The 16,295-nt window shown below is 31.9% G+C and overlaps 2 protein-coding genes across 4 annotated transcripts; one reads left to right on the top strand and one right to left on the bottom strand.

Annotated features, from left to right (window-relative positions):
• Positions 1-1,563: 1,563 nt before the first annotated feature.
• LOC111375177 (putative late blight resistance protein homolog R1B-12) lies at positions 1,564-2,408 on the bottom strand. The gene is made up of 3 exons (XM_022997977.1): positions 2,342-2,408; positions 1,902-1,977; positions 1,564-1,709 (listed from the first exon to the last, which is right to left on the bottom strand). Exons 1-3 carry the CDS (start codon positions 2,363-2,365, stop codon positions 1,579-1,581), a joined length of 231 nt encoding a protein of 76 aa, XP_022853745.1. The 5' UTR covers positions 2,366-2,408; the 3' UTR covers positions 1,564-1,578.
• A 5,968-nt stretch (positions 2,409-8,376) lies between these two features.
• LOC111375189 (anthocyanidin 3-O-glucoside 2''-O-glucosyltransferase-like) lies at positions 8,377-14,752 on the top strand. 3 transcript variants are annotated; one of them, XM_022997991.1, is made up of 2 exons: positions 8,377-8,496; positions 13,221-14,752. In XM_022997991.1, the coding sequence occupies exon 2, from the start codon at positions 13,269-13,271 to the stop codon at positions 14,619-14,621; it is 1,353 nt and encodes a 450-aa protein (XP_022853759.1). In that variant the 5' UTR covers positions 8,377-8,496; positions 13,221-13,268; the 3' UTR covers positions 14,622-14,752. The 3 variants fall into 3 exon arrangements, with proteins under 3 accessions (XP_022853759.1, XP_022853757.1, XP_022853758.1); XM_022997989.1 differs by lacking the exon at positions 8,377-8,496 and adding an exon at positions 8,837-8,993 and having other exon boundaries at positions 13,162-14,752; XM_022997990.1 differs by lacking the exon at positions 8,377-8,496 and adding an exon at positions 8,839-8,993 and having other exon boundaries at positions 13,221-14,748.
• The last annotated feature ends 1,543 nt before the right edge of the window (positions 14,753-16,295 follow it).

Here is a 16,295-nt window from a genome sequence, read left to right as displayed (position 1 = left end):
TAAAAAACTCACGAAAAACAATAAACTTGGCTTTGTCACCACTTATTAGGGAATTAACAAGAATTATATATGCAATGAACAATACCTATTGTTAATAGTAAGCGAGATACATAACAAAATATGAAATAACAATCAGAACACAAAAGAACACAAGAAATTTGACAGAAGAATAGAGAATTTATTAATACTAGAGAAAGAGTACAAAGAATATTGTGTTGACAATATTAGTTGACTTGTGTAATTTGTTTAACTTGTAAAGAAAAGCCAACTATATATAGGGGACATATCAAGATCCTAATAATATTCATAAAGGTAGAAATAGTATCAAAAAATGCATAGAAAAAGGGAAACAATATTTTCTCAAAAATCAACGAATATGGGTTTAACTTTACAATTTTTTGGTATTCATGCACGAACCATCAAATGGTGATCGCATGTATTGCTATTGCCTGTTTTTTTTTTTTTTTTTTTTTTTTTCCTCTTTTTTTTTTTTTTTTTTCTTTAGTTGCCAATTAATAATAGTATTGGTCACCGACTCTCTAGTATTCGATACTTCTATAGCAACTTAATCATACTTGAGGTTCAATGCAGTAAAGTGAGTTCTGTAAGTAATGCTCCTTGCTTCTCATAATTCTCCTTCACTTCCGTGGCAACTTGGTCACACTTGTAAAGGTATTAGCAACTCAAGAGTCGATATATCTTCGAGATAAAAGTCTTTTCACCTGGAGAATTGTCTAAGTTGTTGTTTGATGGGATTAAAATCAGTCCTTTAGTAAATTTGATAAAATTTGATGAAATATGTTGTTGAAGAGTTTTGGATCTCTCGAAATGCATGGTTAAAATTAATTTTTAATACTGTATTGTATTAAAATTTAGATTTTAATCTCTACCAAATAGGGGTTATATATAAAGTATATAAAATAAAACTTGTCTCCATTATTTTTAAAATACATTTTTCTCTTTTATTTTTAACTACATGTTCTTTAATAAAATAATATTTCACCCAAACTCAAATTTTTTTCTAATTTTTTAGCCATACATTTTCCATCAAATAATTAATGCAAAATGCATTTTTGGCAAAAATAAAAAAAATAAAAAAATTGGAGCTCAAATAGACTTAATCAACTTGTATAGTTGAATATGGATATGGGAGTCTATTGTTAACATAACATGATATTTATAACATTCATGTAAATTAAAAATAACTTCCATTTAAAACACTTACCAAAGAAAAATAAAATAAATATTAAAGACTTATTAATGAAGGTTTAAAGCTTTAAAATCATTCTGTTATAATAAAAAAGAGTAATGCTATTTAGCCTCACTAGGATTCCAACCTCATTTTAGGTGACGTTAATGTGGCATTAATTGATAGTAGAATTTAATAACTCGTTTGATTTCACATTTCATTTAACCTCTCATTAATTGATAGTAAAATTAAATAATTCATTTAATTTCACATTTCATTTAACCTATCATCTGACGCTACCTAAATTGGAATTGCAATTCTAATGGGGTTACATAGCATTATTCAATTAAAAAAATGCACTTCTTGATTTTTATTTATTTATTAGGCTCTTATACATGTTCGTCTCTTAATATTCTTGTAAGGCAGTATTTTCCCACTTTGTCTGCGATCAATGACGGATCAATGTTCGTGATTATTGTCACAGTATTATCATTTCGATCTACATCCAACTTTTTTATCCCTGAAAATTCAAGAAAAATATTCATTACATTTTGTAATGTTTCAAGATATGGGTTTTCTTCAAATCAACGAAACAGTTAAATATTTTTATTTGTAGAACATGTTTGATAAAGGACTCGACTCTAAGATTTTAGATCATTTTTTTTTCTTTAATTGTCTTGTTCAACTTATTGAATATATGCGAGTACAGTACCTGGGATGCTAGCAACCTTTTCGAACGCCTTTTCCTGGTGTTCTTCATTAAAAAATTTCATGCTCAACACAATTTTCTGTTAATAGCATAACAAAACACCAAAAAATAATCAAAATTAGGACAGTCGCCAAATTTTGTTCTCACAAGTATAATTTTTGACATCAAATTTTATTTAAAACAGGCAAAATATGCTGAACCATATACATTTATCAACAAGAACACATAATTCTTCCATTTCCTGCTTTAAGATTCATAGAAGAAACAAGAATGAATTCCCTCGTAGAAAAGTGAAAAGTGAGATTGTGATTCTACGAATAATCAGAAGCTAAAGTCGGAAGGAAAAGTTGAAAGTAACTTTTTCAATCTGAAAAAAGGTAGTTTGCATTCAAGAATCAAAATCTTATTAAGGAAAAAAAAAAATCATAAAGACGGATATTAACCTTTGGCTGCTGAACCTCCGTCATCTGAATCTCCGATGTCTGAAATAATCAGAATGTCAAAAATGTCAGAATAAAAAGTTGAAATTTCAATCTAAAAAAAGTAGTTTACGTTCAAGTATCAATCTTTATGAGAATAAAAGAAAAGCAAAAACAGATGAATTTAAACATAAAGCATAATTAAAGACAGTAATTAACCCCTGGTTTCAGAAACTCCGTCGTCTCAATCTCCGACATTTTAGTTAGCAGTCAGTAACTTTGTCTTTAAGGACTATCCATATGTTTATTCAAGAATGAAAGACGAGCCGTCCTTTTGAAGCCTACTTATACTAGAGAAATTTGTAACTACGATCTTTAAAATTGAAAGGTGGCCAGTGTTTAGACATAATTATCAATAATTGTCAGTAATTTTTTCTAGATTTCCTAGGACCCACCTCGTCTCTACTATTGAAGGTCATTATTGTACTAGAAGAGAAGCTGTCCGGACATGAAATGAAAAGATAGTATGACTGTATGACTATGGCCAATCTTGGCAGAGCCACGAGAAGTCACCACTCAACTTTGAAGAGAACGGCTCAGGAAATCACCACTCAACTCTCAAGCGTTCCATTCACTTAGAGCCATGCTTGGGTACCAGGTTCTATAGAACCCATACAGAACACAAACAAACATGGGTGGAGTGGGGATTTTTGGGGTCATTTTTTAATGAGGTGGGATCCACCTCAAGGATATGGAAAACGTATGTTAAAATGATTCTGGACATCCATCAAAACTCATTCGCGTAAAGGTAATATTACATGAATAATTTAATTGAACTTATCAGGTATGATCAATCAATGCTAAATTGTATTATTTTTATAGAGGATATTACACACGGTAATCCATGGGGTCACGCCAATAAAGACTCGTTCTTTAATATTGTTGCCGTTGTATAGAATTATTTCTTAGTCTTGTTCAGCGAGCACTACTCTTCTTATTAGTTTAAATTTGTTGAAGTCTCTTCAAAGCTACAAATCATCTTCTCTCGAAAATTACGAAAGTTGTTCTTCAAACATTTTGAAGAATTTTAAGTTTAAAATCAAGAATCATAGACTAAGTAAATTTTTATAAAAATGTGAGTCTGAATTACAATAAAAAAAAATACTAATTATACAAACAAATTATATGCGTATCAATAAGGAATGATATCGAGATATGGAAAGATTACAAATAATTTTGACTCACACAAAAAAATCTCAGCATATTGCAACATTCGAGAAATTCTTTGTTCAAATATATCCTTATGAACTTTTTAATTCTAAAATCATTTTTTTTCCTAATTAGAAAAAATATATTTAAAATCCAATTAAGATCATAAATGATATTATAGGGGTGTCATCAATTGAAATTTTAATGAATTTTAAAAATGTTTTTTTTATTACACCATATTTTAATTATAGTTAAACTCTTCAATCTTTGCTCATTGTAGTAATTATTTTCTTAAATTTTTCGTCAAATTTTTATCTTTAACCTTTCATTAATAATACGTCTTGTCTTTGATGATGATTTATATCAAAGTATTTTATTTTCTTGCTTTGAAATAAGGGAAAAATGTATTTTTCACACTTTTATTTATTTATTTATATGATGGAAAATTAAGTCATTTTACGCCATTTCAAGGAACTTTTGGACATAAAACTGTTATAAAATACAAGAAATAAAATTGTGGTGTAAATATAATTACCCTTTTAAAAGTCCTTCTATTCAAGTATCGCCAATCGAGAATTTAATATTTTATATTGAAATCTAGGTATCTCCAACTAAGATTTTAATGAGAATTTTCAATCATATTGTTTAAAATTTAGATATCTTCAATAATTTGTGAATTTATAAGGATTTTTTTTAATAAATGAATTTCAAAAGATTTGGATGAATTTTATGTTTAAAAATATGCATAAAAAAAACTCTTTTGAAAATTCACCAATTTTAGTGAGATTCTTATAGATTACATGAAAATTTATTCAAATTCAAGACATTCATTAAACTTTATAATCTTTTAAAATTCATTAAAATTTCAGTTGACTACTAATTTAAGATACAAACTTATCTTTTCAATATTCAAGAATATCTTTGTCATCTTTGCTTTCCCGCTTGTGATAAAACTCCTCCCATAATGGATAGTTTCGTGTATTAGTGAATAATTTTTTCTTGATCTTCATCAAGAGAGATAATCCCACACCAAAGAATTTTTGTAGACTACTAACTCTTTTGACTCGATATTGACCTTAAAATATATTAATTGTTATAAAATAGAGAAAAAAAAAGAATAAAAGAGATAATCAATAGAATTGCGTATTTTATTAAGAACCAAAACCCTATATTTATATGGAAGAACTAGGATTACAAGGTATTCAATAATAAAAATGACTAGGGCTCCAGGGGCATAAAAGTCATTCACAAATACTACTATATTTACAGCACTCTCCTTGAATGACTATTTAAACAATAACTATCTTATTAAAATATTGTTTGACAAAAATTCGATGAACAAAATGCCAACAAATGAAACAAAATAAATATAATTTGGCGTAATAAAATGCCGCCTTGTTAAAAAACCTTGTAAAGAAAACCCAATGGGATAAATTTTGATTAAAGGTAAAAAAAAAAAAAAAAAAATGAGTGCAACTACTTCCCTTGATTTCAATTCTTGTATCAAACGATCCATGTCCATGTTAATGTTTTCAAATAACACTGTCTTCATATGAGATACTTATAAACATTTGATAAATGTAATGACATGATAATTCAAAATATAGCTCTTGTATATTATGGACATTCGTTACATAAAAAATATGCATCATTAAAACCTTATTAGGAAAAATCTTATGAGAAAAATCTTAATGAAGGAAAAATAGTACATTATTATTTTGAATACGCTACAAAAGTTGTTTCGTTAAAAGACTAGACAAGAAAACTCAATGGGACAGAACCTTGGTCAAGGGAGAAAGAGTACAACATCTATTAACTTTCCTTCGGGATAGAATCATTTGAATTATGCTTCAAGTTTATTAAATCCTTCAAGAATAGTATTAAATTTATATAAGATATATTCACTATAATCATATTTATTATATGCATATCAAATTTTATGTATTGTCACGTTAATAAAGTAGATATTTGTTATTACATCCACCACATGATAACTTATTTATTTATACAAGTCTGCGAGAAATTCATTATGTAAAGAGTCATACATTTTATATTACGACTTTACTCTTCTTCTTTTTTTTCACATAACTATATACTTTTAGATTTTTGTACTATAGGTTTAGAAACTTTAGATTTCTCTAATAAATTTAATTTAGGATTGTATCTCTTTTATTTGGTCGATCATTACTTTATCGATATATTTCAACATATTTATTTCGATTACTCACTATATGATGCAATACATCACGTACAAAAGTTTTGTCGACAACTTTTTCTTTTCTGATTTTACCTTATTTTAAAGTAAGTTCAAAATTATTGTTACTAATGTAATTGTTGTTATTTTAAATATCATTAGTGTTCTCATTATTCATTTGTATTATTTTGTTGTATCAGGATTGTGTTTGGAGCTATTGACAACAACCAATTTTTAGCAATGTTAATTTCACGTGATAGAACTATCTATAGAAGTCGTCACGAAATAATATCGTAGAATGTTCTAGCCACTTGTAACTTTGAATTGGAATTTATATACTCGCTAAGTGGGTGGAAGGAATTGGCATATAATTTCAAGGCGTTAAGTGATGCTTTAACATGGAGAAATGAGCTTAAATGCCATAAGGTATAACTTTTTAATGCCATTTATTTTTTATGTCTTTTTATGTTTTTACTTTTAATCATGATTATACATATTATAAGTTACTTGGTACTCTATAAGTATTTTATGTTCAGGTAAATATTTTTAGATAGATTGTGGATTTTCAAATCGACTTCAATTATTAGTTCCTTTTAGAGATGTTTGCTATCATCTTCAAGATTTTGTTGATCAAGGTCGTGAGACCCTCAAAATGTAAAGGAGTTGATTAATTTTCGTCATGGTTCCTTGAGGAACGTAGTTAAGATGATATTTGGAATATTGAAATCATGGTTCACAATTTTCAAAATATCTCCTCCATTTTTATATTGTACCTAAATGGAGCTAGCATTAGCTTTTGTAGGATTACAGAATTTTATTCAAAAATATTGGCGTTATGATGAATTTCTAGTTAAAAATCATAAAGGTGTTTCATCATCTTCGTCAATTATCGAATGTATAGCTATAGCAATCGATGTGGAGTAATGTTGGGAATATTTGGTCGTTTTTATTGAACATTACTAAATGTTATTAATTATTTTTGGTATTTAGGTTATGTGTTAGTCTAATTGAGGTAAGTTAATTTTTTATATTTCATGAAAAAATATTTTTATTGACATGAGAGCTATGATTTATTACTTTGTGCTCTTACTTACGTGTGTCGTAGATGATTTGGATGTGTGAGATGCTGTTCAAAATAATATTACGTCCTTGTTTGACAATCATTAATATAAAACACTTTTCATCATTAATCATCATGATTATGCAAGATGTTATTCAAAATAATCATGACTACACATATTATAAGTTACTTCATAATTCTATAAGTATTTTATGTTCAAGCAAATATTTTTTTGGTAGATTGTGGATTTTGAAATTGACTTTAATTATTGGTTCCTTTTGATGGTGTTCGTTATCGTCTTCAACATTTTTTTGATCAAGGTTGTAACCCTTAAAATGTAAAGGAGTTGTTTAATTTTTGTCATGCTTCTTCGAGAAATGTAGTTAAGATGATATTTGGTATATCTAAATCATTTTTCATAATCTTGAAAATAGCTCCTCCATTTTTATATTGTACAAAAGTGGAGAGAGCTAATAGGTTTGTATGGGATGTTTTTCAGCAGACAATTAGTTACACAACAGAGCGTGTTGTGGATATAGGATTGTTTTAAATAGTTTCACGTGTTTATTCTTGGCACTATAACAATGTCTATAATTTTAACATCGTTTATAGAACTAATGGTTTGCCACTACTCTTGCATAGTAGAGGGAGAAAACAAAATAGAAGATGAGAAACTATATCAACCCAATGTGGGAGGAAAAAACGAAAGGAGAACTTCCTTAACAGGTTAATATATCATGTAAAATATTCACATACATATTTGTTCTCAGAACAAGATCCACATAATGACATAGGGAAGAACAATCTTGACTGTTATTTTTAACTTAATATTTGAATGAAGCTGATGATTGAATCAGGAGTCTCAGTCCTCACGATTGTTCTCCTCGATGTCGAAGTTTGTCACCTAAGGTCTCGTCTACAGCAGGTCTCCTTACCATGGAAGAGATGAAGCGAGATATGCCAAATGGATGAGTTATCTTTTTATCCCTCCACTTTCGCTTTAAGGTCTACCCATTAACCACTTTTATATTTGTTTAAATGTGTTTGGATCTTGTATTACTATTACACACTATTATTGATGGACCGCTGCTAAAAAAGCTTTCTTTGCCATATTGGTTTTTGGATTTTATATGCAATCTTCTTGAAAAGTTAGTGTCTTATATTCATTGTCTGAAATACAATACAAAGCCATAACATCTACATTTATCCATCAACCTTTTGTTTAATCAATGTACATATCATTCGTCAATTCTTAATATTTAACACGTTAACATTGGCTCAAAATATCGTGCACGGGCAAAGACTAGTCTTTAGTAAAAATCTACAGTCTCTCGAAGAGTTTTATTAATTTCTAACAAATTTCCAATAAGTAACTTAAAAGTTCACGAATTTCTAAAAATCACCCAGTTACAAAAGTTGCAAAAATTTTTATAAATTCCGAACCATAACAAAATTACACATTTATTTATTTAAATATTATCCTCAGCTGAAAAAGAATTGATTTTGTATCATTCAATATTATTAGACTGAGTTGGCTAAGCAAAGAGCATATTCTTTGGATATTCTGTTTCGTAGTTAAAAATGGCCAATACTATGCTGCAATAATTGAATGGATTTTTGTATTGCCGTTCAAAACAGAAAGGTTTGCTACTGAGGGAGATTTCTGAGATCAATTTTCTTCCCAATCAATTGAAGGCAGTCTCAATAAATTAAAAGGTAATTTGCCCTTTCCCTCGATTTTACTGCTCTCTTCTTTCTTTTAGAAAACTTAGGATTGAAGTGTTGTTGCATTTAAATACAGCAATGAATAACAAAGAAATTGTAGGCTCACAAATTGGTTCTAAATGACAGCTCTACCAATAATGCTATTTATGATTTACTGTCATCTGCCGACATGACAGATATCGGTTTAAGGACAATTCAAGTTGGAAATTTTGTTAGAAAAACTAACCGATTTTTAACCAAGTCACCACATTGAAAAGTAAAAACAAAAGAATTGATTTTGTATCATTCAATATTATTAGACTGAGTTGGCTAAGCAAAGAGCATATTCTTTGGATATTCTGTTTCGTAATTAAAAATGGCCAATAATATGCTGCAATAATTGAATGGATTTTTGTATTGCCGATCAAAACAGAAAGGTTTGCTGAGGGAGATTTCTGAGATCAATTTTTCTTCCCAATCAATTGAAGGCAGTCTCAATAAATTAACAGGTAATTAGCCCTTTTCCTCGATTTTACTGCTCTCTTCTTTCTTTTAGAAAACTTAGGATTGAAGTGTTGTTGCATTTAAATACCGCAATGAAGAGTTAAATGTTTCAATGGCTACTGAACTTTGTACTATGTCACGACTTACTCACCGAAGTTCATGAAGCGTCCCATTGGCCATCGAACTTTGCTTCGTCTCACTCCATCGCTCACTGGATGGAATCCGTTAGTAGATCTGCTGACATGGCAAACAGAAAAATGAGGTGTCCAGTTAAATGTTGAATGAAGTGCCAAATCAGTTCCACATTAGCAAAACGAAACACGCCCAACTGTGAATCGAAACGAGCCTTCTTCTTCGTCATCTCTTGTTCCTCTACTCCGTCTTCATTGTCCTCCTAGCTCAGAAGTCAGAAGCAATGAAAATATGTTCCCCACGCAATATCCAGATGCGTAGCCATTGGGTAGAGATGCAAGATACCCTCAATTACAAAACCACTTCAAAATCGGAGTCTAAAACGATTTGGGTTTATTTGGAATGTGGAAACTTCTCCTGTCGAGGTGTGGGATTTGAGACCAACAGTGTGACTGGTGGAATAAAAGAGCACTCTTTGTCGATTGGTTCATATGGAAGTGGCAATTATTCAATTGAGGTGTTGTTAATTTGGGGAATACATGTTTCTCTAATTCAACTACACAGAATTATTCGTAAGGAAGCTTTTCAGGATGATATTGAAACAGTATTTTTTTTTTTTTGGTCAACTGAAAGAATGTGGAACTTGATAGGATTGGGCATGCGAATGACGGCTCCTGAAGCTGTCAACAGCAGCAGAAACACAGCCCTTGAAGAATAACCGACAGCTTAGTTTGATTGTTTAAATCAGATATTATGTATGCGATAGAATTGTTATGTTTATTGATTGAGTTTGGATAGTGGTTAAATAACTGCAACGGATTATTTAGATTCTCATGTATCCTTGTGCTATTGCATCATCGTCAACCACAGAAAATATTCAATGCTCCAATTGCTACTCCATTTCCGGGCTTAAGTAACCAATTACCTAAATGGTGATGGATTGATATTTTGTGTAGATGTAGAGAGGTGATTAATGAATGCATATCCTACTAACATAGGGAATTGTTTTCCATTTGGTTATGGGTTTTGTTTTCACTGTCATTCCACTTTGCATTAGACGAATTATATTTGTTCTTGCATATACCTACCAATTAAGAAATCCCTTGATCAAGAACTATTGGGAACTACCAATCTTGTGTTTTTCAATGATCAAGTGATGAACTACTGGGAACTACCAATCATGTGTATGCGCAATGTTTAAGCAGATGCCCCTATCGAAGCCTGTCTCTTCTGGTTAAATCCTTCAAGGTAATATGCGCAATGTTTAAGCAGATGCCATGTCAAAGCCTGTCTCTTCTGGTAAAATCCTTCAAGGTAGCATATTACATGAAAATTTGGGACCCCAAATCCAGTCACAAAGCATAAACTTAATGGGAAAAAAGGCCAAAACACGACATCAAAATGAATAAATATATACCCAATCAACCATACATAATATGTTGTCAATGTACATGCCAAAATCATTTATAGCTACAGAATTATGTTGCATTCATTATACTTTCGAAAAACTAAAGAAATCATAACCAGATAATAAATGATATTATCACTTGAACTTACAAGACATATAATGTCTGGTGAAATGACAAATAACACATAAAATAACACCAAACATAATAATCAGATCCTCTCGTCCCCTCTATGCTACTGTATCAGCAACTTCGTGATCCGTCTATTCTTCATGGACAGCTATATTTTGCACTTCCTGATCAGTCTTGTTGGAATTCCAGTTATTTTTTCAAGCAAGTGATTCCTTGACATAATTATACATGTCATAGACTAGCTTTAATACGCTTCCAAGTACTCCAGTACTTTGGTTCAATTTCTTTGTTTACATTGATATTGAGGCTTGTCCTCGAACTCAATTTCTTCATGTTGCCTTCTCTTTGTTCATTTTACAGAGTTCTTCTATAGCCACCCAAGCAGTAGACTCGGTTCTCTCTTCTTTCATTGCTTGCCTTGAATCCATGCTTTCCTCCTTAACACGCTGGAAGGTAAATTCTCTTATGTTGAAAGCAAAATTCCTACTGAAATAATAGATTATTGCCAGTTCATTCTATATCTGAAAGGTCCAAATCAACATGTCATGTTAATTTGTCAACCTCTTTCTCTTTTTACCTGTTCTACAACCGTTGCTTCTTTACACGTCCCAGTCGAGATTGCCCGACTAGGAGTCAAATTTAATGGCCAATTGTGCTCCAAATTTCTATGTAACAAAATTTGTGGACCTAAAAATCCTAAGCCGCCAACTACAAACAGGGCCCTTTCAAACTTTGCCAATATCAGCATAAATACTTATGAATAGCCTGTTGAACCATATCGGCCATCAAAGATAATCTTCAATTGAAATGCTCAATTGTACTGATCATCTAGCCTAAAATACCCATTATCAGAACTCCTCGAGAATAAAAATTGTGCACCAATGGCCAAAACCAACTCCATATCAGTTACTCAACCACAAACCAAATATTCAGTGCAATTTATATCACATTTCCAGTGCAGACGCAGGTTGAAATTTTGGGCAAACTCGATGGGTTAGCCTTAGGGTTTGGGGCTCAATTTGGGGATTTTTGTTTTACTGCAAATTGATGAATTTATCTTTTGCGAGGAAGAAGGAATGTTTGATTTCATATTTATGGTAAAGCGTGTTTGGTAATTGTTGATGTAGAGCTGATTTGGCAATTTACTTACCATTTGAAGACATTTAACTGAACACTTCATTTTTCCGTTTTCCATGTCAGCAAATCTACTAACGGATTCCATCTAGTGAGTGATGGAGTGAGACAGAGCAAAATTCAGTGACCAATGGGACGTTTCATGAAGTTTGGTGGGTAAGTCGTGACATGGTACAAAGTTCAGTGGCCATTGAAACATTTAACTCCGCAATGAATAACAAAAAAATTGTAGGCTCACAAATTGTTCTAAATGACAGCTCTACCAATAACGCTATTTCTGATTTACTGTCATCTGCCGACATGACAGTTAACAGTTTAAGGACAATTCAAGTTGGAAATTTTGTTAGAAAAACTAACGGATTTTTAACCAAGTCACCACATTGAAAAGTAAAAATAAAGCTTAGGGGTTTATTTTAGAATGAAATTAATTTGATTTAACTTGGATTCCTCTTCTTGAAGTATTATCTAAGCTCTTGTTTAGGAAAGGATTATAACCAGTTTATTTAATAGATAGACAAATATGAGTAGTGAATAAGTGGATAGCACCTATGTCTCATGTGCAAATGAAAAGTATGTTTGATCGATTATGATTACAATTGTAGAGAAAATATTGATTCTTGATTCGGTTATTAAACTCATTAGTTGGATTAGTTAGTGAGTTAGAAAATCAGTTAGGAGCCTTTTGTTCTAACTAATTTTCTGGTAGTTGTTGTAGCTGAATAGTAGATGTATTTTCTTGTAAATCTCTACATTCCTTTGTCTATAAATAGGATAGAGGGCTGTATAAGGGAAGTGTGAGCAAGAGGGGGATATTTGTAGATAGAGAAAGTAAGGTAGTGTGAGATAGAATTCTCTGTAACACAAGTCCTTGTAAACTTTCTGGGAGCTTTCTGGTTATTCCCGGTTGGGTGGTGAGTAGTGGTGTTTTGGGTAAGATAAACACTATGTAATATTCCTCTTGAATGGCAGATTGACTGGGGGTAAATTCCCTGCAATGGTTGATGAAAATTGTTCCAGAAAACAAGCAATTCTTGAGTCCATAATCTGATTCTTTGCTTGTTTTATATTCTGCCATTGCTGAGTTTCTTTTCCTGTCATTGCAAATATGATATGATCATTGTTTCCTGGGACATGGGAGATTGGTAAAAATCCTAACAACAAAAATAGGTGTGAAAAAAGAGAACAATTTATATAAAGAGACAAAGTTGAAATTACCATGTTAATTTCCCTACCCATTCGCCAACTAGTCGAAAAGTTACTTTTAAAGAGACAAAGTTCTTCCTCTCAGTTGCATTAATTTCTCTCTTTGCCTATTTACCTGAAGATTTGTTGCAACAAGCTCTATATAAATGAGTAACCACAACTGCAGATTTTTCTCGAATTGATCTTTATCTACCAGAGTGTTTTACATCCTCCTTTTGGTTCCAGAAGAGCTTATTTTGTGATGAAAACTTGGCAGAAACCAAAGAATCAATAATGGCTGATAATTCTCTTACCATTTTCATGTATCCATGGTTTGCCATGGGTCATCTCATCCCTTACCTTCATACAGCCAACAAACTTGCAGCCAGAGGCCATAGAGTTTTCCTTGTCGTCCCTCCTAAAACACTATCCAATTTGGAAAAATCCAATCTTCATCCGGACTTCATCAAATTGATACCCCTCCCCCTTCCCCATGTTGAAGGCCTCCCGCCTCACATTGAATCCAGCACGGAAATTCCTATTCACTTGCAGCCTTTACTTCGGTATGCTATGGATCTTACAGAACCCACAGTTGAATCTCTACTCCAAGAAATCAAACCCCATTTCACCTTCTCAGATATGATGTGTTGGGTGCCCTTTTTGGCTCATCGTTTAGGCATCAAAGCAATTCACTATGCCCCCGTAAGCCCTGCATCCATGGGTTTCTTGTTATCCGAAAGACCCTCGATGGAGTCTCATATGAACAATCCTCCTGGTTTTCCTCCATCGATCAAGCTCTATAAACATGTCATCCGCAGACTTGAGGTTTTTGACAGTGAAAAGGAAGTAGGCAGTGGGTTGACAATAAAACAGCGGTTGAGGACCTCAATTTGTGAGAGTGATGCCATTGGTTTCAAGACTTGTAGAGAAACTGAAGGGCCGTACATTGAATATATTGAAAATAACTTCAAGAAGCCAGTCTTACTTGCGGGGCCAATTGTTCCTAAATCACCATCGTCTTTTCTAGAGGAGAAGTGGGAAAGATGGCTTGACAAATTCAGACCCAAAAGCGTGATTTACTGTGCATTTGGGAGTGAAGCCATACTTCAAAAGGATCAATTTCAAGAATTGGTGTTGGGTTTGGAACGCTCAGGTCATCCCTTTTTCGCCGCACTGAAACCACCTTTTGGGTCGGATACAGTGGAAGAAGCCTTACCTGAGGGACTCAAAGAGAGAACTCAAGAAAAAGGGGTGGTGTATGGAGGTTGGGTTCAACAGCAACTGATCTTAAAACACCCTTCTGTGGGGTGTTTTGTTACGCATGGTGGGTACGCGTCTCTATGGGAGGGTCTGGTGAGCGCGTGTCAATTGGTGGTACTGCCCCATGTAGGCGAACATTACATTCAGGCCAAAGTTCTTAGTGCACATCTAAAAGTTGGAGTCGAAGTCGAGAAAGGAGATGAAGATGGCTTGTTTACAAAGAAGGGCGTGAATGAAGCCATAAGAGCTGTGATGGAAGTTGACAATGAAATTGGGAAGGAGGTGAAAAGAAACCATGATAAATTGAGGGATTTCTTGTTGAGCAAAGGACTCGGGGATTCTTATATCCATGGTTTTGTACAGAAAATGAGATCCCTGTTGGAATAAATTAATAAGTCGAGCTTCCTTGATCAATAAATTATGGTCATGAAAATTATGAAATTGTTTGTTTTTATTTATTATTTCACTACCTTCTTAATCATTTATATAACCTCATAAATATAATATTTGACTATTTCTCTAGATTTTATTTAAGTATTGCTACTTTAACATTTTGCTAGTAACTATGATTTATTTTGATGTAACATATCTAGGAAAGTAGCTAATTTAAAGTTGAAAGATTCGAGCAGGAAAGGGAAACCATTTTAACCAACATCTCTATTTGTATTCACGGTCCGAACAATTGTTTAACCATTTATGGCTTAGAACACAATTAATATAAGGACACACAAGTGGAGTTCAAGTATAATCCATAAATATGCGATGAATTGAAAATACTTGACTTAGTGTTAAAGTTAGTGTTAAAAAATGACTTTGAGGTATACATGATGTGATGTTCCTCTAATAAAACTATTATATATCTATAACATATTTATAATACCGTGAACTCTAATATGTATTCGTTGATTGCATGATCTACTAATTATCATATAAATCTGTTTGAGATAGAATCTTGAGAATGATCTAACATGTGATATTTTTTTATATATATAGTTTGGATCAAGTCCATTATATGTTAGTGGAAAATTTTGAAAAAAAAAAAAAAAGGGTCGTGGGTCGACTTTGTGGGTTGACCCTGCCAGTAAGATTTTAAAGTCGACAATAAGAAATTGTTTGAACTTGGAATTATAACCTACAACTTCCTTCAACCTCCATAACAAATCGTGGCATTTAGATATTAAATAATGATCTCCTCCTATTGTTATCGAGTTTGTGACCATGCAAATATCTTGCTTCTGAGGCTAAGTCAAGAATCACATTAAAGCAAATGAACAATACGTAGGTGCCAAAATTGACCTCGTTTACTCAAAAATGAGATTTACTATTTTACCAGGGCACAACTGGCCCCTATGAAAAGTTCATGTTTTAGTAGCAGAACTCGGAGATAAGGGCTTTGTTGGTTGTAAAGGACCACATGGGCATTGTACTACCAAGGGCGCTGTGGCGCCTTTCTATAGGTGTAGGGCTCAGCCCTGTACAACCAGCTTTATTGTAGAGATAAATATTTTCGAAAAAAAATTATAACTAAGAGTTTAAGTATCACATATTTCAAAAAGAAAAACAAATGTTTCAAATTTAAAAAATCAAGTGCTTATTAAAATTTATTTTGATTTAATTAATTAATTATATATTTTATTAATTAAATATATTAAAGTCACAATAATTTGATCGTTAAGAATTTCGTAAGTCACATATTATTTTTTTCGTCACAAATCAAAATTTTTATATGTCGCAAATTATTTTGCGGTGACAATTCAAAAAATTTATAGGTCATGATTTGTTCATTGATCATAAATTAAAAAATTATGTCACAATTTATTTATTGGTCAGAAATCACAAATATTATAAATCACAACTTATTAAATAGTCACAAACTGTCAAATTAGACAGTCATAAATTATCAAATTATTGATCACAAATTTACAATTTTTTAGGTCACACATTATTTTTTGTCACAATTTATCTCTTTCATTGGTCACAGATTAACTAATTTAATAGTTACAATCAACTAAATAATTTGTGACCACCACCAACACTTGCGAACGCCACCTCACCACTGTC

Source organism: Olea europaea, unplaced genomic scaffold (genome assembly GCF_002742605.1).
Source record: "Olea europaea var. sylvestris unplaced genomic scaffold, O_europaea_v1 scaffold1346, whole genome shotgun sequence".
Lineage (NCBI taxonomy): Eukaryota > Viridiplantae > Streptophyta > Magnoliopsida > Lamiales > Oleaceae > Olea > Olea europaea.
The sequence above is the reverse complement of the archived record's forward strand: the minus strand, read 5'-3'. Positions and strand labels throughout refer to the sequence as shown.